Below are 24,755 nucleotides of genomic sequence, written 5' to 3'. Positions count from 1 at the left end.
GAAAAGGTCCCAAGCAAAGCTTAGCTTTTAAATTATCCTAAGTAGCGTTTATTTATAGAGAGATTCAGTAATGTGTTTAGTAATTAGATATTTAAATAAGCTAAAATTTCAGTTATAAAATATATAATTTTAGCTCTTTTAATATTTTTAAAAAGTAGAGATATAAATAATTAAAATTTTTTAGAATAGAGACTAAAATTTTAATAATATTTTTTTTAAAATATTTTTATTTAATTTTTTAAATTTTAATTCTATCTTTTAATTTCTATATTATCTTAAACTAAATATAATATATATACTGAAACATAATTTAATTAAGTATATTTTAGATTAAATACAATACTAAAATTTAATTTAATTTCTATTTCTTAGTCTTTATTTTTAATTTCAATCTCCTTTCCAAACACAACTTTATATATATATGCACACTATTGGTTTAGGTGGTAAGGACTTATGAATGAAAAGTGGAAAAAAAAGAGTCAAACTTTATCATTAGAAGATCATATTTATATTATAGTTTTTATTTTTAATGTGAACTTAGCTCATAATTTATTAAAAATTTATTTAAATATTTAAGTCTGACTTATTTAAAACTCTGACCTAATCTAAAATTTTTTAATGAGTCTGTTCATAAATAAAAAATATAGTAGATAAATAATAAATAATAAAACTTTTAACTTAAAAATTTAGAATTTAAACTTTATTTATAACATTTTAACATATAACATATATACATGTAATTTTAAACAGGTTCAAGTCCTCAAAGTCTATATCATGTAATAATTAGAATTTATATATAATTTATAAGAAAAAAAAGTTTAAGTTTATAACGCTATTGCAAAGTTTATAATATTTAGAAGGTAGAAATTCAAGTGCAATTAATTTTACGTGAAATTGATAGATGAGAGTTGTTAGATAATTTAACTTATTTGACTAAATTTTTATCTAAAAACTTTCAACTATCAACTTCACCTAAAATTGACTGCACCTGAATTTTCACCGATTTAAAATCGCACGTAACCCCCCCCCCCCTAAAACAAAGGTACGGTGCAATTAAGCTATAATAAATTCATATATTATTGTTCTAAAAATTTTAATCTAACAATAATGAGTATTCATCCAACAACCCAGTCTATTTCTTATTATGAAGTGCTATATAAATAGTTAAATACATATATACACATACATACGTATATGCATACTTATATATGATTTGAAGAATCCCCACTACCATACGTAACGTATATACCGTAGATATATAAGTCTGTGCACAGTATATTATTGAAAAGTTTTTAAATGTACCTAAAATACTGGTATTTTAATAATTTTAATTGTTAATTTTAATTAATATACTTTAAATTAAAATTAATGATTCAAATTATTAGCTAGAATACCGATATATCTGATACCTAAAATTATATACATTTATATACTTTATTTAGTACTCTACGAGGGTATGTATGTATATACGTATTTGAAATATTTGGTCAAACTAATTAACTTGCCGTTGAGGCAAAGGCAGACAGTTATATATGCGCATCCACCTAGAGTCCACTGTCCACAAGCTCACTAAACTAAAAGGATTCTGAAATATGATAATACATTTAATTAATATGTGATTATGTGCATTTAAAATATTGAAAATTACTTAATCTTTATATAAATATAATTTTAATGTATTGTTCATATAAAAATATTTTCTTGATAATTAATCATATAAATTACTATTTTTTAAATTTAAATTAAATGATTGTATAAAGTTTTTTATATTATAAGTATATAAAACTTAAACTCTTTTTATATTTTACATAATTTTTAAATATTATTAAAATATAGATTCAAAAAAATATTTATTACACCGTATTTGGTCAAATGAATAAAGTTATGTTGGGGAACAAAGATGAGTGCTTTATAAAGCATAATGGGCACTCATGGTCCATGGACCATAGCCTATATTATTATACCAAAATAATCAAGGCTCATTCAACACCAATCACTATTACTCCCATCCATTTAAATCTATGTCCAACTATATATCTATCTATCTCTGCCACTGGCAAAGCTTATAGCCACTTGAATTTCATGATAATGAAATATAAATGGACCCAAACCCTAATATTTAGTTAGTTGTAGAAAGTAGAATCCCAACAAAATTTAATTATTGTCAATTTGTATAAAACCAGCTTCCCATATCAATGCAACCATCACAATATAATGCAATGAAACATATATATTAAAGCTATATATGTTTGTGTACATTCCTTTATTTTCATATCTCCTAATCTCTCAAGAGTAGCTAGGACCTATATATAGAAGAAGCCTACTCCAATATAACCCACGAAAAGGAATCTATATCCCTAACAAAATATTATAGAAAAGTTATCAGGTGTATCCAGAAATATTTGTCTTCTAGTTATTTTAATCGTTGATCTTAATTAATATATATTATATATATTTTTTATGATTTAGATCAACGGTTAAAATAACTGGAACACCGATATTCCCAATACACCTGATCACCTTCCTATGGAGTACAAATAATAAAGTTGTCTTTTAGAACCTTAAAATGATCAATTTAATTTTATAATAAACTTTCATTTCTTTCTTTTTTTTGAAAAAAAAAAAGTAAAACCCTAATTTAATATATATATATATATATATATATATATATATATATATATATATATATGAGGAATAAAATACTTTAATATTGTTAAATAGTGAATGACATATTTGCTTTCAGAAAACAAGTTATGTTCCATTAATTTTTTTAGATATTAACTAAATTTTGGTATAACACTCCGTTATTAGATTTAATGATATTATTTAAAATTTTGGAAGCAAGACAATATATTCTTTCAATTTGTATATTTAAATATTAAAAATACAATATATTTTTGCGAATTGTCCTACTTCTAAAATTTTAAAAAATACCATAAACTTTAATAACCGAGTATTACAATAAATTTTAGTTAATATCTAAAAAAGTTAGCCTGTTTCATATATATATAACTAGAAAAGAGTTTTAAGTGTATCGAAAACATCAATGTTCTAATTATTTTAACTGTTGATCTAAATTATAAAAAAAATATATAATATATATTAATTAAAATTAATAATTAAAACAATTGGAATATCGGTGTTCTTGATATACTTAAAATTTTTTCTATAACTAGAATCATATTGAAGTAACAAGTAATAGATAGATAGGATTTGGAATACTAACTACATTGATAGGGTAGTCATGTCAGGAATGAAAGAGAGGACAAATCTTCGTCTTTGTGAGCTCATTATCCTCAATATATATATAATTATAATTATAAATGTTGTTACATCATATATCTCTTTTTTTTTTTTGGTGACTCATATATCTCTTTTTTAATCATATGGAACTGTTCTACTTAATCATAATAAAAACACATCATCATCAGATAGTAATAGTAGTATATATTATATGTGATGAATTTTTGTTTTTAAGCTTTTGTTTATTTCTTATCAATTTTACTCATTATTTTGCGGGCTCAAATTGCGTATAGATTTCGTTACTCATGAGTTATGCTTATGCAATAATCAAAGGATTCGACCAAATTAAACTATTCACATTCAAATGTGATCTGTTCTAAAATTAGTAAGTCATCAGTGACATGTCATCATCGTGTGGAGCACCATGATTACTGAATAGGAAAAATTATGAATTTCGTTCATAAAATCAAATCCCATTCATAATTCAGTTTTAAATTCAATCATTATAAGTGAGTTACCCTTTAAATGTATAAAATTTATCCATTTCACCGTACTAAAAAAATACATAATAAAAAGATGGAAAAGTATAGAAAGACAATGAAAATACTAAACAATGTGAATAATAAATATGCTGGATGTTCAATTTAATAGGTATACAGATGATTATGTTGATTATTCTTAATTGAATGGTTATTCCTTTTGATTCGATTTACTCATGCACAGTTAACAATGACTGGATGTTCAATTTACTAGGTGTGCGAATAGTTATTCTAATGTTAAGGTTTAAGAAGTAATTTGGGATGAAGTGTTTTTTTTTTAATTTTATTGGGTCAATTCTAAAATCCATTATTAACATTATTTACAAAAATTATTGTCTATCTAACAAAATCGTAAAAATAGCTCGTTGAATCCTATATTATTTATAAAACCAATTTCAATAATTATAAAATCTATATGAGATACCGAAATATATATATATATTTTTAAATTACGTTGACTAAAAAATATAAAATGAGCATGAGGTAACAATTTCATATAAATTAGAACCAATTCATACCGGCTCATTTTTAAGAAGAGGGCTAAAAGGATATAAGTGCTCTGATATTTTTTTCCGTGAATATCTGAGTATAATCAGCAATTTTACCGCAAAATTAAAAAAAAATCCCATATAAAACTTATACAAAGTTTATTTTATATAATGAGAGAAGCTCTATTTTTTTTTATTAATGAAAATTTTAGGTCGATTTCGTTAATTTTCTTTGATTTTTATCCTTTTTTGAAAAAAAATAAGAAGTATTATTTTTCGAAGATATCTCTTTTTTATCACAGTTTTTGTCGTTTCTCAAATTAAATAAATGAATTTTTATTCTCCGTTTTCGAGTCATATATCCTCGTTTAACGCCGGTCATTGAATAAATGATATTTTGATGAATAACAATTCGATTTTTTTTCTTTTAGTTATTCTTTTTTCTTGTCAGTCTACTAATAACAAAAATGAATTCTTTCTTAGCAATTTTTAATTTCTAGTAGACCTTTCAGTAAGATTCGAACCTAAATACAAATTTGATCATCTGTTGGAGAAAAAAGAACAGTGGACTCTTTTAGGATTTTCAAAAAATTCTTTGATTTTTTCTAGAAGCAGATGATTATCATGTTCCATGAATAGTCGACACATTGAATATCTAGAGAGGCATTTAGGGAATCACTTTAATTCTATCTCTATTTGTTTGTTTAAAGAAATATGAAAAAGATTGAATCCATACAAGTTTTATAACTTATGTATGTATTATGATTTATGAGCACCTTGAGAAAAAAAAAAAAAGAAATCAAGGATGATTCTAGTTAATATGAGCGAATATTCCTTCAATAGATTTGAGAAAAACAAAAACATAAAAAGAAGAAAAAGAAAAGACATTCATTTTCATGGCTTGTCTGTTGACTTTCCACCAAAAGTATGGCAAATTTAATTTAGAGCTACGAAAAAAAGGGATTCAACACCAAAAGGAATCATGATGAGGTTGTTTTAGTACTTAAAATGCAAAAGGGATTGCCACTATATATGTATCTGAGGTTCTCAGTGTTCATGTTCACTTTTGCTTCTATTAAAGAGAATATAGCCATTCAACTATCTCTTTACAAAGGGCCCCTTCTTTGGGGGAAATACACAAGTGGAAACTAGAGCAATAACATAATTTTATGATTTAAGAGATATTAATTAATTAATTCGTAGTTCATTATACATGACCAGACAAACTTTTGTATTAACATAATAACTACAGAAACTACCGATCAAAAAATGAGGTCTTGTAATTTATTTTAGTACTTAATTTCTTTAATTCTTTTGTTGTTCCATAGTTGAGTTTGGTGGTGTGTGGAGACTAAATATCTACTAGAAAACAAGCATTTAAAAATACAGTTTAAAAGTATAAGTGTAGACTGTAGACTAAACCAACCAACCAAAATCATGTGATCATAACCTTTGACCATACAGCTGTTACATGTATATTGTTATCATGATTTTGTCTTGCTTTAATTTGATCTGGTGGATGCCATAATAGTGAAACAACTAGCTAGTGTGTTAGTTATAATGGACAATTTTGTTATATTTGACTTCAACATTTGCATCACCACGCATAATTTCTCATAGAGATGTCGAAAGAAAATATTAAAAAGGGAAGTATAAAAGAACACGATTACAAATCACACCTAGGTGTGTGTCTCCATCTACTTGTTTCATCTATTTGGTTTAAAAATGCCACTATCCCTAATGGCCCCCACTTGACCTGAACCTCCTTCTAAAAAGCCACTATTTGAGTTAAAAACCGCCATATTGTAGCACCATTCTGCCACTATTTTTTTCTGATTGTGTGGATAATAATATATCATGTTCTTAATCAATTTAGAGAAGTTTAGCTTATGAACCCAACTAACGAATCATGATCGCCAAAATAATAAAACAGTTAGCTCCAATAGTCAATACAGAGAAGACAAACAATTAACTGCATTACATATATTTACATTTTACATTACAAGAATATCCAGAAAAACACTACCGTGGCTCCAACAACATCATAATATCTGCCCTTCTAAACTCATGTCAGACCTCAGAAAGCCCCCTCTAGTAGGGGAAGAAAGGTTGCAATTTAATGTCCTAGGCCCTAGTGTTGGGGTAAAAAATTAAAAAAGGAATCAACGATGGAACTGATCATCATTCATCATCATCCGATAGACACACTACATCATCAGATGTAGCTTGAACGGATGCATTGGGTGGTGGTCTGTTACTGCCGCTGCCTAACCTTGCCATTAGGTCCAGCGAAGCCAATTGTGACAGACGAGGCAAAATATTTGGCGCATTCTTATCAGATTGATTGTTAGCAGATAAGTTAGGAGGGGGTAACCCACCTGAAGTCACAGGCGAAAGACCCCTATGAGGATCAGGCTGATGGTGCCTCGGCAACTGCAATGGTGGCTGGGAAGGAAGTGACACAGGATTTAAAGAAATGTTACCCAATGCAGGGTGAGTTGGCATCCCAGGTGGAACTGTACCTGTACCAGTACCAGAAGCAGGCACAGGTGTTGAAGGTCGATAAGGCTGCAGATGTGGTGCGGGAGCACGGATTTCTCCACTAGCTTCAAAATTTACTGAGGATGAAGGCATGGGATGGGGATGAGGTGATCTTGCAGGAACGCTGGAGAAAACTCCAGTTGTATTGTATGCGAGCCGCAGAGGTGGGGGGGCCACAGGGTGAGATCTGCCGATAGGACCACGGGAAGGCGAACCAACCTGAGGGGGCCGAGAAGCACATCGCTGTGTTATAAACTGAAGTAACTGCTGCGTAAAACTTGCATCTGACATTAAGACAGTTGTTAGAAAAAAACAAATACAAAGAGTGGCTCGGATAGCTGTAGATAACTAGAATATGAAAAAAGATTAGATAAATGTATCATAAACACGATCAGATACTGAAGCAAATAATTACATATGAAAAAAGCTATCATTTCCCTTGATACTGTAGATAACTAGAATATGAAAAAATGCTATCATTTCCCTTGATGTTACCGAAGTTTGAAGAAACATGGAAAAAAAGGAGCACAATGTTTTATCCCTGTTATTACTCTCCATATAAATCTAAATGCAATCAGTCATGCCTCTGCTTTTCCACAGCAAATATATTATTCTGCTATAAACTACTTCAGTGTATAAAGAGTATATAGACGGCTTGGAAATTACCACCATCACTACGGTCAGGATAATTGGAAGGAAAAGAAGATGGGTTTTCTAATCATATGCTCAGTCAGTAGTATGGAACATATTTTTTTTGGATATAAAGAAAACAAATATACCTTTCTGCATTCCTGATTTACCAGATGCGCTATGATTTTTAATCCTAAATGCCTCAGCCAAGGCTTGATTTAGAAGAACTGTTTTATAGTAAGTATCCAGCTCCATCTTTTGTTGCTGAAACACAACCTCGGCGTCAAGTAATTTAACTTCATACTTCCTGCGAAGTTCTGCCAATTCCTTCTCATAATCAGAATTCAACTGCAATCTCTGTTCCAACATTATAATAAAAACAGTTATTTATTTTGTTTTGTTTTCGTTTGTGTTTTTTTTTTTTTTTTGGTGTGTGGGAGGGGGGGGGGGGATGAAAAATGTAAATTAAGGTATAATAACATAATCAAATCAATATGTAAACCAGAAGCTAACCGCATCTTCATGATTCTTCATATTTTTCTCTCCAAGTCTCCGTATTCTGTCCAATTCATTTTTAAGTGGATCACGGCTTATAGGTGGAACAATCCCAGAAGCTGATGTGCCCGCAGTTTGAATGTGAAGATTATTGACCCCTGAGGATGTGGATAAGTTTCTTGAGTCTGAAGATTGTGCTCTCACTCCACCAGGTATAGATGAAACAAGGCCCAGATTCGAGGCTGTTTGCACATCTTGATGCGAGTGTGAAACAAGTTCCGAAGTAGAGGATTGCCGCCCTACAGCTTCATTTGAAACTTCACTTGATGACTCAAGATGATGGCTGTGGACAGTATCTCCATTAGTTTGCTGATGTTCGACTCCCGCTGCCAAAGGCAAGTGAGACAGATCCTGGTTGGAAGGAAGTAGCTCAACAGCAGGTAATTGCTGCACCTGCTCTTGAGGCTCAACAACCTGTGAAGAATTATTGGATTGATTATCTAGTACAATATCAACTGGACCAGACACCAAAGAGTTCTGCACTTCTCTCGCTCTATCAGTGTCTGGTAGGGACTGTACAGATGATGTTGGCTGCGATTGTTCCAGAGGCTCCGTGATATCAACAGGTCTAGATATTGCAGTCTCCTGGACCGAAGTGTTCTCTGTCATGGTTACCACTCCTTCCTGCTGGTCTGATGTGGTACTTGTATTGACTGTTTCTGTCAACTGACATTCAGCCACCTCATGGCTAGTTTCCGACACTTCTGCTGAAATTTGTCCATCAGGCATGCAGGGCAATATTGCATCAGGAATTTGTTGTGGTAAAGAGGGTGTGGTTGGAAGGGGAGTTGTATTGCTTTGACCGAAAGCTCCAACAGATGTTTGATTCAGGGGTGATGAAAGAATTTCCACAGACAGTTCCCTATCTGATACAACTATTGAGGCCTCTAAAGCAGTTTCGGGTACTTCAATTGTGATTTCTCCAGCAGGTATAGTTGATGATGAGAGTCCATCATGATTTTGTTTCTCTAACGAAGGTTGATTTAAGATAGTAATAGCATTACCATCAGTTACACATGGTCTATACAACTCTTCTAAATCCAAGACATTGACAACACCATCGGGTATTTGCTGCATGGATGAAGAGGGATTCACAGCAGTAATATTTTCTCGACAATGACTGTCACTGACAGTCCCGAGCATGTCCACATGTGCTTCTCCATCTGGGACACCTACTGTGGTGCCAGCAGCAATTCTCTCGTCAGTTAAACGTGAATTCTGAGACACAGCATTGTTTGAACCATTGCCATCAACAGCCTTGCAAGTTTGTGCAGATTTCTCAGAACTTTGCAAACACAATTCATTTAGACTATAGGCACAGTTTTGAGGTGATCTTAAATTCAAAGAGGCAATTCCTTCATCAGATGAAGGCAAATTTGGAGTCTCCACATTTATTGAAACATTGCTCTCATCAGCTACTGTAGCTTCCTTACAACTTACCATGCTAGTGGTAGGTAAACATGGGACATGCTCTGAAGATGATTGTGAATTCAAGGAAGGAGGAACTTCATCTTGATCATCATTCAGATTGTTGAATTTACACATAGAAAGAGCTGCCTCTCCATTGGGAACATCTGATGTTTCCTGATCACATATCTCTCCATTACGAGATTCACAACTAACTTTTTCACTCCCTTGTGCTTCATCTTCTGCGCTTGTGGCTCCACCAGAACATTGTTCTCTAGAATACCAAGGCTTAGAGAGAGTATCTGCTGGGAATGCAACGGAATTGTCAGGAGACTTAGATAATCCAACCTCGGATCCTGGCCTTGATATGGCTTCAACTATATTGGGTTTCTGCAATGATTTTAATTGTTTGGCCTCAAGATCCTTGAGACGAATTTCATGCTGCCGGTTTAATTCTCGTACTCTTTTTTCATACTCACTAGTGAAAAGCTTGAGTTTTTCGCTCCTCGTCACATCATTAGGAGAACAACATCGAATAGCTGCCCACTGGAGTTTAACCCTTCTCTCAAATTCAGTCTTCTCTTTCTCCATAGCTGCTTTAAGCTTTTGTTTTTCTTCCTGTAGCATCAGATGTATGTTCCCCTCCTGGTTTTCACACACTGGAATTTCTTTAGTACTTTCCGGAGTATCTTTGTTGGCTGAATCAACTACCGGTGCCACTTCACTATAGGAATAAACCCGGTTTGATGATTCAGGAGCTTTTGAAGAATCAATGATGCCACAAATGTGGGATAAAATCTCTTCTCTCAGTCCCAACAGCATTGAATAAATTTCATCCACCATTTCTTTTTTACAGGTGAAATTCAAATGCTGCTTTGCAAGCTTGATGGAAGCTTCAAAATCAAGTTTATGCTTTAGCAAAGAAGCAGCAGTCCAACACTGAAATTTTCAGTATAAAAATAAAGTTATATGTATCAATTACTATACAAAAAATTTGTTATATGTACTAACTGCAACCAACAGAGTAACACACACCTATAATTGAAAGATTTGGAAACCCTGAAAACTAAATGGGATTATTTGATATATTGCAAAAACAGAATACATTAGACACACTAGTTCTCTTTCTTATAAAGGACAATGAGTTATCACAGAAAACAAATGGGAAGCAGGAGACGAAGGAAAGAGAAATAAAAGCTGCAAAAAAAATGACCCTAAACTGAAAACCGTAAATTAAGAATGCAACAGAAGGAAACTCAAGATAATATACTGACCAAAGATAATTGAAAGGCCTGCAATATTGAGACTGGTTTTGTACAGATTTGACGATTGTTCAGAACATATTGAAGACAAGAATCAGCCATTTTCTTGACATTGTCCTGAATTAAAAAAATATGTCAAAGATACAGTTAATTCCAAACTAATAATCGACTGAAATAGACATATACAAGATCAACCTTTTTTCAAGTAGAATATCATGAAGCTAGTGAGTGATAGTGTACAACTTTGAAAGATCACTTCCAAAGTTTAATTTAAAAATAAAATTGATGACATAATTAATTTCTAAGGACAAATAAATGGGTCTAAAAAAATTATGTAAGTCTCAATCTACAATTAGATCCAAAACTTGACTATCTCACCACCATTTTTCTTTCATTTCTTGCACACAGAAGTCATCTACTACTATCTTCTGTCCAATTACAGTAATACGGAATTTCCTTCCTGCTAATATTAAAGCCCTTAATAGTTATTTCTTCTTCATCATTATTAACACTATGCAAAGCGCTGCAAGTTGAATAACAGCCAAAATAATAGATTCCTTCAAGAGCTTTCTTCAACATAGCAGGGATCCTGCCCTTCAACCTTAGACTTCAATATTCCAGTTCAATGAATAGAATTTATTTCTACATAACTAAGCGTCAAATCACATATTTCAGAATATTTTACAAAGTACGGTTTGTTTAGTAATATGTCTCAACATATGGAAAAATTCTACGTTATAAAACTGTTTTCATAGAATACTTCTACATTATAATATTACTTTAACTATCAACGTTTCTATAAAATATCTCAGAAATCACATTACACCAACAGCAAAACAGTGTGGTAAACAAACTGCAATCTTATCGGCGATAAAGGAGAGCTGCACAAACACAGCAAGCAAAAATTAACAGACAGAAAATGAGCTGCATACTGGTAAAAGAAGAAGTTCACAAAGCTTTGCTATCTCCGGCTGCAGTAGAAGTATTAAGCACCTCTGTTGTTTCCTTATATATTCAGCATCATTACCTTGAGATTTGCCTGCCATTTGATAAAGCAAATAGATAAGGTCAGAAATGCATTAACGAGGAATAATTACAGTATAGGCAAAGGTCACATTGAGAATGATACCCCCCTTCCCCCAACAAAAAAAAAGGCATCCCGCTGCAAAGCATCCTGCATTACACAAGTTCTGGGGAAGGACTGCACCCCAAAGGGTGTAATGCAGGCAGACTAATCTGATACAAGGATCAGTGGTTGGCTGATTCTAAAGCTTGAGTTCACGTGGAAACAACTCAACTGTTGTTCTAAAACTCCCTTAAATTTTTTCTTTAAAAAAAAAAAACAAAATGAAAAGCGCTTCACCTCGAAACAGTAAGGCAAGGTGGGTGCCTCTTGAAACATAGGTGGCAGATTTAACGAAAATGAGAGAAAGGGGGTGGAGAGAAGGAAAGGGAGAGGGAATTCAAGCAACTTAACACAACCAGTTGAACTAGAATAGAATCAAAAGCTATCATAGAAACCTCAAGCTACAATACTGATGCTATTTTGTCACCCTCATTAAACTATGAAGGTCATAAAATACTCACTAAAAATGGAGTGAACTAACCTTCCTTGTCTCGAGAAGATAGCTTTACACCATCAACTCCTGGAGAAAGCTGGTCAACGTTACTGATCAATTTCCTTTGATCGCTTTGCACATCTGATAAAGAGATCCGCCTAAAAATCCAGCTCAATGGTACTCAGACACAAGAAAAATTCAACTACCCAAGAACTATGTACACAGGCTACACATTTTCTTTTCACATACCACTTTATCAACATAATTTTAGTTCACCCAAAAGATTAATTTTATTTGCAAATTATCTTATGTATGATATCAAATGTGTTGTGCAGGGTGGGCCATCCCCTACAAGCAATACAATCTATAGATATAACTCAAGCTTCGGTTGTTTCTTATCAAAATCATACAAAGTAAATAAATATTCAGCTACATTGTAGTCACATCTCCATACCATGTGACACAATATTAAATAAATGCAGCTAAACTTTAAGATCAATCATTTATTAGATAATGAAAAACTTTAAGCTCCATCATTTTTGTTTCTAATTTCTTCATTTTGGTAACTAACATTCACACCGCCCAAAACCAACATGTACAATAGCAAGAACAAAACCTTTTGCTAAAAATTGAGTCAGCTACGCATGAACAATGTCTAAAGACAACCACTTAATCTAGACTTTCTTTATGGTTTTATCTATGATTTTTATTTTCCTACGATTACCTGTCTGGATGCCCTTCATCTGATCTACTGTTCCTCTTAAAGATTCTACAAATCTTCTCATACAATCTAACCATTTAATTCTACCATCTTTCTGAAATAAATGCAACTCCAACTTTCTCTCTAATGCATTCATTCCCAGTCATATCTTTCTCTGAACTAACATTCATCATAATTCTAAAATTATGGCTTAATATGGTCTTTGGTTCCTATATTTCCCTATATTCATTTTAGCCTATCACATTTTCAATGTGTTCATTTTAGTGTGTCAGATTTTTAACGGGTTCAATTTGGTTCCCCGATTTATGAATTATGTCAAATGTCTTACAGCATACATCCATGATCCATGTGGCTGGCCACACTAGGAGGAACAAAACTGAGCTGTTGATATAATTCCATCACGTAATCATGAATTTCGAACTGAGATAGAAAAGGCATTTCGGAGTAGGGGAATAAGAAAAGCTAGCCAAAGCCTTCCGATAATATACAAGCAAAGCTTTTCTACAAGAAAGAAGGAGACTCGAAGCTAATAACAACAGCACCACAAAGTTTATCAAAATTCTAATGTGAGAATAATTCAGGAATAGCAGTAGAAAATTACCTTATCCTTTTAGAGCATGGTCCATTGGTCCCTCCAGTACTACCACACAGCTTTGAAGGGTCAGCATCCACAGCCAAGTTGCAGTTTTCATCATCAACCGATGTAGCAGAAACATCTGAATGCATGTCCACCATGGTCCCCTTTCTCTTTGAGGGTATCAAATTTTCACCCCTATCATGGCTAACACGTTTCTGAATCAAACTTTCATTGAAAACAGAATTCCTTATCGGTGATGTCTCGTTCCCATTGCAATCAGAGTGATCACTTTGAGGCGCTGCACTAGATGCATTTTTTTCTGATAGTCCTTCTGGAGGCCCACTCAACCTAGACTGGGATCTCTTCGTATTCCTTGACACTGCTGTCTCTGGTGTCTCCTCTCCACGGCAATCAGACTGATTCGATTCAGATGCCAACCTAGCCTCATCAGTTGTAGCACCACATGGAGCCACATTATTTTCCAATAATAAGTCTTCCACAGGATCACTAAACCTAGACTCGGCTATCATCTCTTTTGCTTTGTCATCTCCAGATGGCACTACACTATCATTTTCCGTCTTGCTACCACTATCCTTATCACCTTCCTGAGTTGACTTATCCATCTTATTTGATTCCCCACAAAAATCTGACATCAAGATAAAAAATTAATTGAATATATATGCTATAACAATATATTAAAAACTGGGATGCTCACTTAGCAGTCAGCAGCATTCTTAATCATCTGAATTTTGATTAAGAAAATGATAAGCAAATAAAAATTGAAGCACTTAAACAGTAAATACAATACAATACAATACAATACAAGAGAGGCCATTATTTATCCGTTAAGGTATCCTTAAATCACTGTAATAACATAGATGGCTTATTTCAATCATACCATATAAGGCCGTGATGATACACAACAGAATTCCGATGGCTTGCATAAAGGAGGAACTGATCTGAAATAATTCATAACTACTACATTTACAAAATAACATTGCTTTTGTAAACTCAGGAAGGAAGACAAAAACAAACCCAAATCTAAGCAAAGGGCAACTAAGTTACAACCGTCATGGCATTGCCCTACAAAGAGTCCTGTGATAAATTTATTCCTTTAGTAACAGAAAGCAACCATCACTCATCACTTTAATCCTATAATGATTTTCTGGCAACAATTTCACTCGTCTAATATATGCAAATTAGCATCAATTTATTCCCTAAATCATCCAAAACGTTATTAAATGTGACACTCATAACCCATTCCAGAAATTATAGCAAAATTTCCTTAATTAATAGCTCAAAATTAGATTATTAATTAAGAATTAACACTACACAGGAAGTTACGTTGCATTTACCTCCTTTAGATTTTAACGAAGCCCGATATACACGCGCATGCAATCTCTTCTTGTTAACCTTAGAATCGCTTCCTGCACGTTCCTCTTTCTCACTACCTTCCTCCATCTCTTCTTCTTCTTCTTCTTGAGCTCTCAACCGCTTCACACACTTCCGTTTCTCCTCTGTAGAACAAGACCCAAAGCTCTTCGAATTGGAGCCTTTGGAAGGAGAACCAGAAGAGGAAAGCCTCCCAGATCTCCTCAAAGGAGTCGGCACTAGCGAGGCAGACTTCTCGACCTTCTTCAGATCGGAACTCCCTCTCGCTGGCGCCGGAGCAGCTGAAGACGGCGGCGGCGTCTTCTTCTCGAGACGCTCGGACCTCCGGTTCCTGGCGATTGGAGTTGTCGGAACGGTTTTCATGGACAATGTATCCCTAGTTGACCTCGGAAATGGAACCACGATCACCACGACCTCAACATTGAGCAACAAAAACTTAAACCTAATATTGTTTTTAGGAACAAAATTGGGGAATGCAGAAAATAATTCCGTGGGAAAAAAAAAGAGAGTAATAGTTGTTGAATTTTGCAGAAGATAGATAATCAAAGAGGAAAGAGTAGAAAGAGTAACACTAGTTCTTCAAATTTTCTAGCTTTTCTCTCTTTTTTCGCTTCTGACGGAAATGGCTGTGTTAAGGGGTGTTGGTGCCGGAGACAACGCTAAGAAGAAAATTCGCCGAAAAACGATTACTTGTAATTTTACTTTTTGACTTTTTGACTTTTTGAGAGTTTAGATTAATTTTGAATTTTTTATATACATGGTCAATGGTCATTCACTTTCTCTTCAAAGATGGAGTTGGACAAAGGGTGGTTGCTCACATAAATCACATGAAATTTTTTTTTTTTTTTTTATCTTCTTAGAATATTGATATATTATATCAAAATAATTTAACTAAATATATATATATATATATATATATTTTTGGTGACTTAACTAAATATATTAAATTATTTAATCATTTTTAATATTGATAAAAATAAAATTTTAAAGTCAAAAATATTTTTTAAATTTTATTGTATTTTAAAAAAATCCACAAAGATATATAATTTACTTTTAACAATTTTATTCTCATTCAAAAGGTGGTATTTAATATTTTATATTAGTAAAATAAAAATTAATTTATTATTCATTGGTTTTAAGTTAAATTTGGAGCTAGTTTTTATTATTCTTCAAACTCGGCAAAGCTAGTCAAGGAGCACATACTCTCAAACTTTATTAATGCGATATGTGATTTTATAAGAGTTAATACTCAAAATGATCTCTGAAATTTGATCTCTGACTTAACTTAGCTCTTAAAGTTTCAATTAACTCTAATTGTATCCTGAAATTTTGGCTCGTACCTCAATTTGGCCCTTCCATCGTTTTCCGTCATCAGAAGCTGATCTGGCAATTTTGATTGACACCTGATATCATAGTAGTTAAATGACGTGGCGAAATATTTGAAGGCATCCATTTAACTCCTCAAAATTTCAAATAAAACCTAGCAGCCCCAATTTTCCCAAATCGCAAGAGTCTCTCCAAGAGTTGAAAAGGAAGTTGGGGAGCAACCGCCAAGGTTCAGGTAGCTCGTTCGCATGGTAGCTGGGTCAAAAACGCATACCGTGACAGAGGTGGAAAAGTTCCTCGTTGGTGCTGTTGTGGGTTGGGTTGCGTCCTATTCTTCGATGGTCTGGGAACTCTTTGAGTAAATCTTCGATCGCTGGAGGCCACCGCACCTTGCTGGGGGTATAACAATCCAATTCGTTACCGGTTCCAAGAACTCTACATCGCCCCCTATCCCAAGACCACACATTATATCCATCCCGTGCAACAATAACAGTGTGTGCAGCTCCACATGCAACTTGAATCGGATCTGAAAACTTAGGTTGGTATGGAGCACACAGTTTACACAAGGGTGAGAGGGTATCACCAGAATCAGATGAACCACGACTAGCATCAGGGCATAAGCCAAGACCCTTCTCCATTCCCCATGACCACACATCCCCTGATGAGGAAACTACACTTGTATGAAACAAGCCGCAATCGATACCAATAATAGATATATCTTGCGGCAAGTCTTGAATAGGTGTAGGAAATAATGCGCTTTATGTTGTTCCATGCCTGAGTTGGTTATTATCCCAAGGCCAAAAGTCTAGCACTTGCTTTCCAACTCGGTAGATTTCTTTTTGCGAGTGAGCAAGGCAGTGTGAGCAACACCACATGCTATGTCATAAATTGTCCAAGGGGACTCCTCATCAAATGTTTTCACAACTTCTGGATGTGTCTTGTTCTCCCTATCCCCCAATCCTAACTGGCCATGGTTATTAAAACCCCAAGAGTAGCAAACCAAATCTTCACCATTGTTTGATTCTCCGGCACTAATCAATGCTACAATACGCTCATTTTCACATGCAACCTTGGCAACATTAAGGCAATGAAAGGCCAGTATTGGCATTGGAATGGAACTACCTACAAGAGAGAATTCACCTTTGCTTTTTTGTGGGCAGTTTTCCCACATCGATAGGGTGCCATGATTATCAATAGTCATAGACATCGTTCTTTTTGCTTTGACAACATGTATCTGCCAAAATTAAATGGGCAAAAAAATACATTAAGACATTCTCACGAAATTCATGTTTTTTATTGTACCTTAATTGATCCTTTTCCTTCTACTTCAGAGACACCAGTTTAAGAATCAAGTGAGTGCAACTTGGAAAACTTATAAACTCCACCAATAGAATTTTCATCAGGTGTGTCCTCTCCGATAGTGCCAAGTTGACTATCCATACTTAGTAGTCATGGTGCTACATATCTATATCAGCACAAAATTTGAAAGACATCCACATGATATTCACTCTTGCAAAAACAGGGTATATTAATTGATCCATTTTTGAAGGGAGAGAGACTGAATTCTTCTTCCCTTGTTAGCACTTATCAATGTTTACTTTGAGACTCAAAGGACATAAAAAAGGCAAAAATTGGATATATTTATTTATACCATTACACTTGCAATGCAATTAAGAAGATGCATAAAATTTGTTATATAGTCTCAAATATTTTTCTCTATATTAATTTCATATAGTTGATGTTTGCAACTATTACTGCTCAAAAAGTAGCCTTACATGTAGTTTTAAAATGCAGCCAATAATACAACAAGAGTCTGGCAACATATCATTAAAAGTCATTCTAATGTCTTAGCTGACATAACAATTTATCATATATTCCTTATTCCCTTATAAGCTTATAAAGAAAAAGGGTTCAATTGTTCCTCTTTTGATCAAATTAATTAAACATATGCTTAAAAAAGCCATATACTACTCTTAATGTATCAAAATTTGATTAGATGACGCTGCAAACAAGTTTACACTACTCTTAATGTATCAAAATTAATTAACTTCCAAAAAAATAATAAATAAAGAAAAATTGAGTAGGTGTGAAGAGTTACACTATTTCAGAACCTGTAAGAGCAAGATTATGATATGTACCAAAAGCAATAGCAATAATTTTGGGTGTGTCTGCTTCTCCTCCATTAGGGTAATAAAGTGGAAAAAAAATGAAAAACAAACCTCATGAAATAGAGCGAAAAAAATGAAAAACAAACCTTATGTAACATTTTGAAGATATGGTGATTCCCAGACAATTAGTCTTCACAATGGGGCAAAATAAGTAAGAAAAGCTTCAACCTTTAGTTACAGAAACACCCATAGTTCTTCTCTGAGAGTACGTATACCAGGAGAGGAGGAGGAAGAAGAAGGGCCAATTGGGAGTTTCATTTTAAGGTGGTTAACGTTTGGGTTTTGGTTTAACCCTGTTCTCATGTCACACGACGTCGTTTCTAACAATTTGGGCTCCAAGAATTAAACGACGTCGTTTGATAGTGTGAAGTGTCAACCAAAATTGCTAGGTCAGCTCTCCAGTGACGGAAAGCGATAGAAGAGCCAAATTGAGGCGTGGGTCAAAAATTCAAAGTACAATTAGAGTCAATTGAAACCTTAAAGACTAAATTGAGCCGGGTCAAATTTCAGAAGTCATTTTGAATATTAACTCGATTTTAGAAACAAAGAAATTAAAGTGTGGGGCCAATTCATACTTTACTAAATATTCAAAGGTGCATTAGTATCATGGTTCTGAAAACTGGACCGGATCGGTCCAATTGCGAACCGACAATATTAACGATCCGGTCAGATATATAAAACCGTTGATAAAAAACCGGTAAAAAACCATTGAACCGGCCGGTTTACACAAAAACGGGAGCTCCTTCGTTTCTTTCTCCCTTTCTCCCTTTCTTTCTTTCATTCAGAAGGAAATCACAGAAACTCAGCCAAACCACCGCCGCAAGGAGTGGCATACTGCCGCCGTCGGTCGCACTCAAAGTTCGCCGTCCGTCCGTCTATCTAGCTTCCCTCGTGCTCCAAGTCTTCAACCCCTGTTCGCTGTCACCGATCGCAGCTGCTTCCTCGAGCTCGGCGTCCGTCGTCTTTGTCTGCTCAGCCGCGCTTCCGCCGCCGTTTGTTTGCCGTTCACGTTCGCGTCTTCGTTCAGCCGTCATCTTCGTTCGCGTTCTTCGCCGTTCACGTTCTCTCGGCGTTCACCGTTCGCGATCGCTCGCAGTTCACCGTTCGAGTTCGCATTCGCGTTCGTCTGGAAGCCACGTTGCTCTGCTTCAAACTCTGCGACCAACCCGCGCGCTCCACCTAGCCGTCGAACTGCTCTCTTTTGTAGCCGTCGTGAGTTCCCTAAACCCGCCACCAGACAATACACTCAATACAACACCAATACTCTGCTTCAAACTCTGCAACTTCTGATTTCTATTACAATAAGTAACTATTTGATTTGGTAGTGGTTTGGATTTTTTTCCTAGACTGAATTAAAGTATACAAGAGTTATGTTCTCTTCTCTATCACATTGATATTAAGTTTTGAATTATCTTATTTCGTTTTAATTTTACTGCACTCAACATGTTTGATGAAATGCTTTAACCATATTTCTGGTTGGTTTTATAATTTCTAGCTTTTAGAAACTTAGTAAGTCGATTCCATGTGAAATTAGAATAATTGGATCTTAGTAATTAGGAAATTTTAGCTGCACAAATAGCATCTTTGCAGAAATCATATTAGCATGATGATTCCACTTGCATTAGTGTTCTTCTGGTAAGTTTTAACTGTTATTGTGAACTTGTTAATTTGCTAATTGTTCTGTTGTTCTTCTGTTATTTTTAATTATTTTTTTTGTTGTGATTTTCTGTTCTTGAACTTGTTAAGTTGATAATTTGCTAAATTGTTGGGCTGCTGTTGTTTTAATTTGCTAAATTGTTAGGTTGCTGCGATTTAATTGGTCGGATTTTCTATTTAGGTCTTGTTCTTGTTTATTTGCTAAATTGTTGTTGTGTATTTATTGTTGTCTGAGATTATTGCTGGATATTGGTGATCATTGATTTATTATATGCTTCATGTTTCCATTGTTTTCTTCTTCTGAAGGAAAAAAAAATTCTGTTTTCATTGTTCTGTTGATTGTTTGTTTTGTTTCAGAAATCAATTTTTTGTGATCAATACTCAAACTCTGAATTCTGTTCTGTTGGTTTTGCTGTGTGTTTCAGAATTTTTTTTTGTGATCAATGCTCAAACTCTGAATGTTGTTCTGCTGTTTTTGTTTTGTTTCAGAAATAAATTTTTTGTGATCAATGCTCGTACTCTAAATGTTGTTCTGTTTTGTTTTAAGGCTATGTTTGGAAGAGGTGATTGATTTCTGAGTGTTGTTTTGCTTTTGTTTTAAGGCTGTGTGTTGTGTTCAATTTTCATTTTATAGGAAATTTTTTGAGGTATATAAGAATTAAGAAGGAAGACTATTTCAACGGTATTACTCTGTTGATTCTGGTCTGCTACAAGCTTGAACATAGAATTGAAGAGAGAAACCCTTTATTATTTCATCATTGGCCTATTTTTGGCATTGCATATCATCGTAGTTTGTTTATTCATAGAACTAGTTGTTTATGATCCCCTTTTGAAGTAAAAAAACGCAGTAGAAGAGTGTTTAGAATCAGTTACTTTATTCATTGAATTTGTATAGAATCTAAATGTTTATTATAAAACGGTTTTTTCGGTTGAACCAATAAATCAGTAACTATAGTGGTTCAATGATCGGTCCGATTTTCAGAACCTTGATTTGTATAGAATATTATAAAATATAATATAAATGTAAGAAATGCAATACAATATCATAGAAAACCTTAAACAAATTAGTAAAATTTGGGTGTTTTTGCTTTCCCATATTTTAATGGAATCATTGATCATTCATTATTGATTGGGTTGATCACAATCCTCAACGTGTCCATTCTTTGGAGCTTATTGTATCTCATTGGTATGAAACAAATAGAAAGGTGTAAAGTACTAACCAACATTAGTACATTACTCTATTTATTATTTATTTAATATATGTAATATGTGCATCAATCGCTGTCTTCTGATGTGTCTCTGGTTTTCTGCCGGCTTCTTAAGAGTAACCAAATAATGCATTTGACTATATATGAATCCATGTTGACAAACTTAGAATACATTTTTTTATGGTTATTTGTCCTTTTTCTCCTTAGTGATATATAAATTATTTTTTTAACACTTAAAATAAATTTACAAATTAATCTTATTTACAATTTTTTTATTGACTGTTAAAAAATAGTCATGTAATATGTATACCGAAAAACTAATTACAAAATTAATTAAATATATAGAATATATATTTAAAATATATAAATATATAATAACTGATTTAGTAACTAATTTTTAGGATATATTTAGCATTTTTTATTTGAAAATATAATTTACATTGAACAAAATTTAGAATGTCAAAGGTGTATAATTAAAAATGCTGATCTCTAATAATGTCACCTTTTTTGGAATTTTGCTATAGAATCTACTCCTACTTAGTTTATGTGCATTGTTATGCACAAGACATAGCAAAATAATCACTTTGATGTTGGACCCATAATTCTCTTTCTTTTGTTCTTGCCTCCTTTTCATTCCTCCCTTTAATTTGCATTAGTTGACACCAAAATAATCATGATTCACCTTTGTTTTGTTTCCTTAATTAGCATTAGTGTATGTTATGCTCAACAATATTATGATCCTAATAGTTGTAATTTAAATGAAACAATCTCAGGATCAAGATACACTTGCAATTCAACAAATCATTCATGCAAAACATTCTTGGTTTACAAAGCCAACAAAAACTTTCAAACTATTTCAAATATCTCAGCATTGTTCCACATGCAAACTCATGATTTTCTTGAACTAAACAACCTCACATCTTCTTCTGATGTATTAGAAGAAGGTAAAGAGGTTCTTGTTCCTATTAACTGCTCATGCATTGGTCAATTTTACCAATTTAATAGTTTCACCTATAGAGTCACTCATAACACCACATTCTTTGATGTTGCATGCCAAGTGTTTGAAGGATTGCTGAGTCCAGTAACACTTTCTGAGGAAAATGTTCCACTTGGGAATAAACCAGATTCTGGTTTTGAAATTAAGATCCCTCTTAGATGTGCATGTGTTGATGATGTCATCAGTAGCATGATGAAGGTTAAGTACCTTGTCACATACCCTGTAGTTTTAGGTGATGATCCGGGAAAATTGACCAAGAAATTTGGTGTCTCAGGTGATGATTTCTATGCAGCTAATGGCTTGAGAGATTGGGCAACCATTTTCCCCAAAACATCTGTTTTGATTCCAATAAGGGACGTTCCAATCAAAATCTTTGATGTTCAAGATTCTCCTTCTTCACCTCCTGGTTTTCTTCCAACAACACCAGTGGTGGAGGCAGGAGAAACGACACAAGGTTCAGATTTATATATTGCAGGGCCTCTTGTAGGATTTGGTTTGCTCATAGCATTACTTGCAAGTGGATTATATGTTAAGAACTTGAAGAAATGGAAAAATGATGCTGTTGTCCCCTCCAGTGATTCAAACTCCACCAACCTGATATGCTCAACAACGGGAAGCTCTCCTATGTATATGGAAACCAGCAGAAGATGCTCCACGGCTTCATGGCTGACGCCGGATCTTCTTGCAGAAATTAAGTACTGCTTGGTTAACTACACCATAGAGGAGATTGAGAAGGCCACCAAGAATTTTAGTGAAGAAAACAAGATTGGTGATTTGGCCTATAAGGGATTACTCAATAATCTTGAGGAGGTGATGGTAAAGAGGATGAGGTTTGAAGACACAGGACAGGTAATTGATTTGCATTCTAAGATCAACCACTTTAACATTGTGGAATTGCTTGGTGTTTGTTATGGTAGTGAGAGCAAAGTTTCATCATCACCATCATGGTCTTATCTGGTTTTTGAATTGCCTAAAAATGGTTGCTTAAGGGAGTGTTTATCTGATCCATGCAATAATCTAAATTGGTACAAAAGGATACAAATTGCTTTTGATATTGCAACATGTCTTTACTATTTACATTGCTGTGCTTTCCCTTCATATGCTCACATGAATGTCAATAGCAGAAACATATTCATAACTTCAAAATGGAGGGGGAAACTAGCAGATGTTGGTAGAGCATTGGCTATAAAATCCACACCCCAAAAGAGAAATAATGATAGTATAGAACTTGTTAGAGGATGGGTGGCACCAGAATACCTCTTGAATAGGACAGTTTCTGAGAAAGTTGACATTTTTGCATTTGGGGTTGTGTTGCTTGAGTTGATCTCAGGAAGGGACAATTTTGATGAGAAAACAGCGAAAGATTCACTTGGATTTTTGTTGGGGGAAGCAAGTGAAGGTGGGTGTTTTGAAGGGTTGAGGAGTTTCATGGATCCTAATCTGAAGGATTATGATCTCCCAGAAGCTTTGTGTTTGTCTTTCTTGGCAAAGGATTGTGTTGCAGATGATCCAATGTATAGACCAACCATGGATGATATCATGAAAGTCCTTTCAAAAATGGTTTAATCAAAGAGCTAGAGCATAACAAGAAAAATCCGTGGTTAAGCTTTGTAATAATGATGAAACTTTATTGTAAAATGTAAAATATATTGTTCATAATGAGTATAAGTTTTCACATCTTCTTAGGCTTTTTTCTATTCTTGTTCATTATTAACATTGATACAGCTTTATCAGCTAATAATCATTACTTAATTCTGTAGAAGAACATCTCAATGCAAGATTAAGCATAAACCAAACAATTAAAGAAAAGTTTTTCTATTTCTTATACAACAATTGGCCTTCAGTTTTGTCACCAATCTTTGTCTTTGAAACACAAATGACTCATGTTTAACACTTAGTCATTGGAGGTATTAGAGAACTGCAGATTCCATTTTACATATTAGTGGTGGAAGAAGTGCAATCTCCAATTGTATTTGTATCACAGCAAGACATTAACCTCGTTAGTTTTTGAATTATTCTCTGTCACACACATTAACTTTGATGATGAGTTACTCTCTCTTGTTGATTAATCTTTTTTTTTAACTTAATAATTTATTTTTTCTTTTTGTGGCCATATGTCTGCCTTGTATTTATTAGTGAACTCATCATGGATAAATTAAATATTCCTTTAACTTAATTTTGTCTTCACTGAGACGGCATTAAGCTCCTAAATTGCTTTTGTCATCATATGTCAATCTTTTCCGAAATATGAAAAATTATTTTTATATGATCATATGTTATGAATAAATAAGAAAGAGTGTTATACGGTAATTCAATTTAATTTATATATTTAAATAACTTTTTTTATGTTGCATAGAAATAAAAATAAGAATACGAAAATATACACATAAATGGAAACTTAAATATAATGTAAACTGGGATATAAAAAAAAAACATTATTTAATTTTTTGATTTGAATATTCAATTTAAGTTTTTCCAGAGAAAGA

General features: G+C 33.5%; 2 protein-coding genes and 1 pseudogene across 2 annotated transcripts; 1 reads left to right on the top strand and 2 right to left on the bottom strand.

Annotated features, from left to right (window-relative positions):
- Positions 1-6,226: 6,226 nt before the first annotated feature.
- LOC112736478 (uncharacterized) lies at positions 6,227-15,755 on the bottom strand. The gene is made up of 8 exons (XM_025785956.3): positions 14,878-15,755; positions 13,547-14,168; positions 12,273-12,382; positions 11,598-11,704; positions 10,678-10,782; positions 7,955-10,342; positions 7,591-7,798; positions 6,227-7,095 (listed from the first exon to the last, which is right to left on the bottom strand). Exons 1-8 carry the CDS (start codon positions 15,275-15,277, stop codon positions 6,452-6,454), a joined length of 4,584 nt encoding a protein of 1,527 aa, XP_025641741.1. The 5' UTR covers positions 15,278-15,755; the 3' UTR covers positions 6,227-6,451.
- A 494-nt stretch (positions 15,756-16,249) lies between these two features.
- LOC112735704 (ultraviolet-B receptor UVR8-like) lies at positions 16,250-17,447 on the bottom strand (annotated as a pseudogene).
- Positions 17,448-19,109: 1,662 nt separating this feature from the next.
- On the top strand, positions 19,110-23,946 carry LOC112736156 (lysM domain receptor-like kinase 4; the record flags this gene model as incomplete). The annotated part of the gene is made up of 2 exons (XM_072213409.1): positions 19,110-19,620; positions 22,331-23,946. Coding segments are annotated over 2 exons (2,016 nt in total), but the record flags the coding sequence as incomplete, so codon positions are not given.
- Between the last annotated feature and the right edge of the window lie 809 nt (positions 23,947-24,755).

The sequence above is a fragment of the Arachis hypogaea genome, chromosome 13 (assembly GCF_003086295.3).
Source record: "Arachis hypogaea cultivar Tifrunner chromosome 13, arahy.Tifrunner.gnm2.J5K5, whole genome shotgun sequence".
NCBI lineage: Eukaryota > Viridiplantae > Streptophyta > Magnoliopsida > Fabales > Fabaceae > Arachis > Arachis hypogaea.
This window is presented reverse-complemented; position numbering and strand designations above follow the sequence as displayed.

Excerpts from the sequence above, each read along its gene's own strand:
- LOC112736478 (XM_025785956.3), bottom strand. The coding sequence starts at position 15,277 with ATGAAAACCGTTCCGACAACTCCAATCGCCAGGAACCGGAGGTCCGAG. Across the intron at positions 10,343-10,677 it reads AGGCCTTTCAATTATCTTTG|TGTTGGACTGCTGCTTCTTT; the intron begins GTCAGTATATTA and ends TGAAAATTTCAG. Across the intron at positions 7,096-7,590 it reads TAAATCAGGAATGCAGAAAG|ATGCAAGTTTTACGCAGCAG; the intron begins GTATATTTGTTT and ends TCTTAATGTCAG.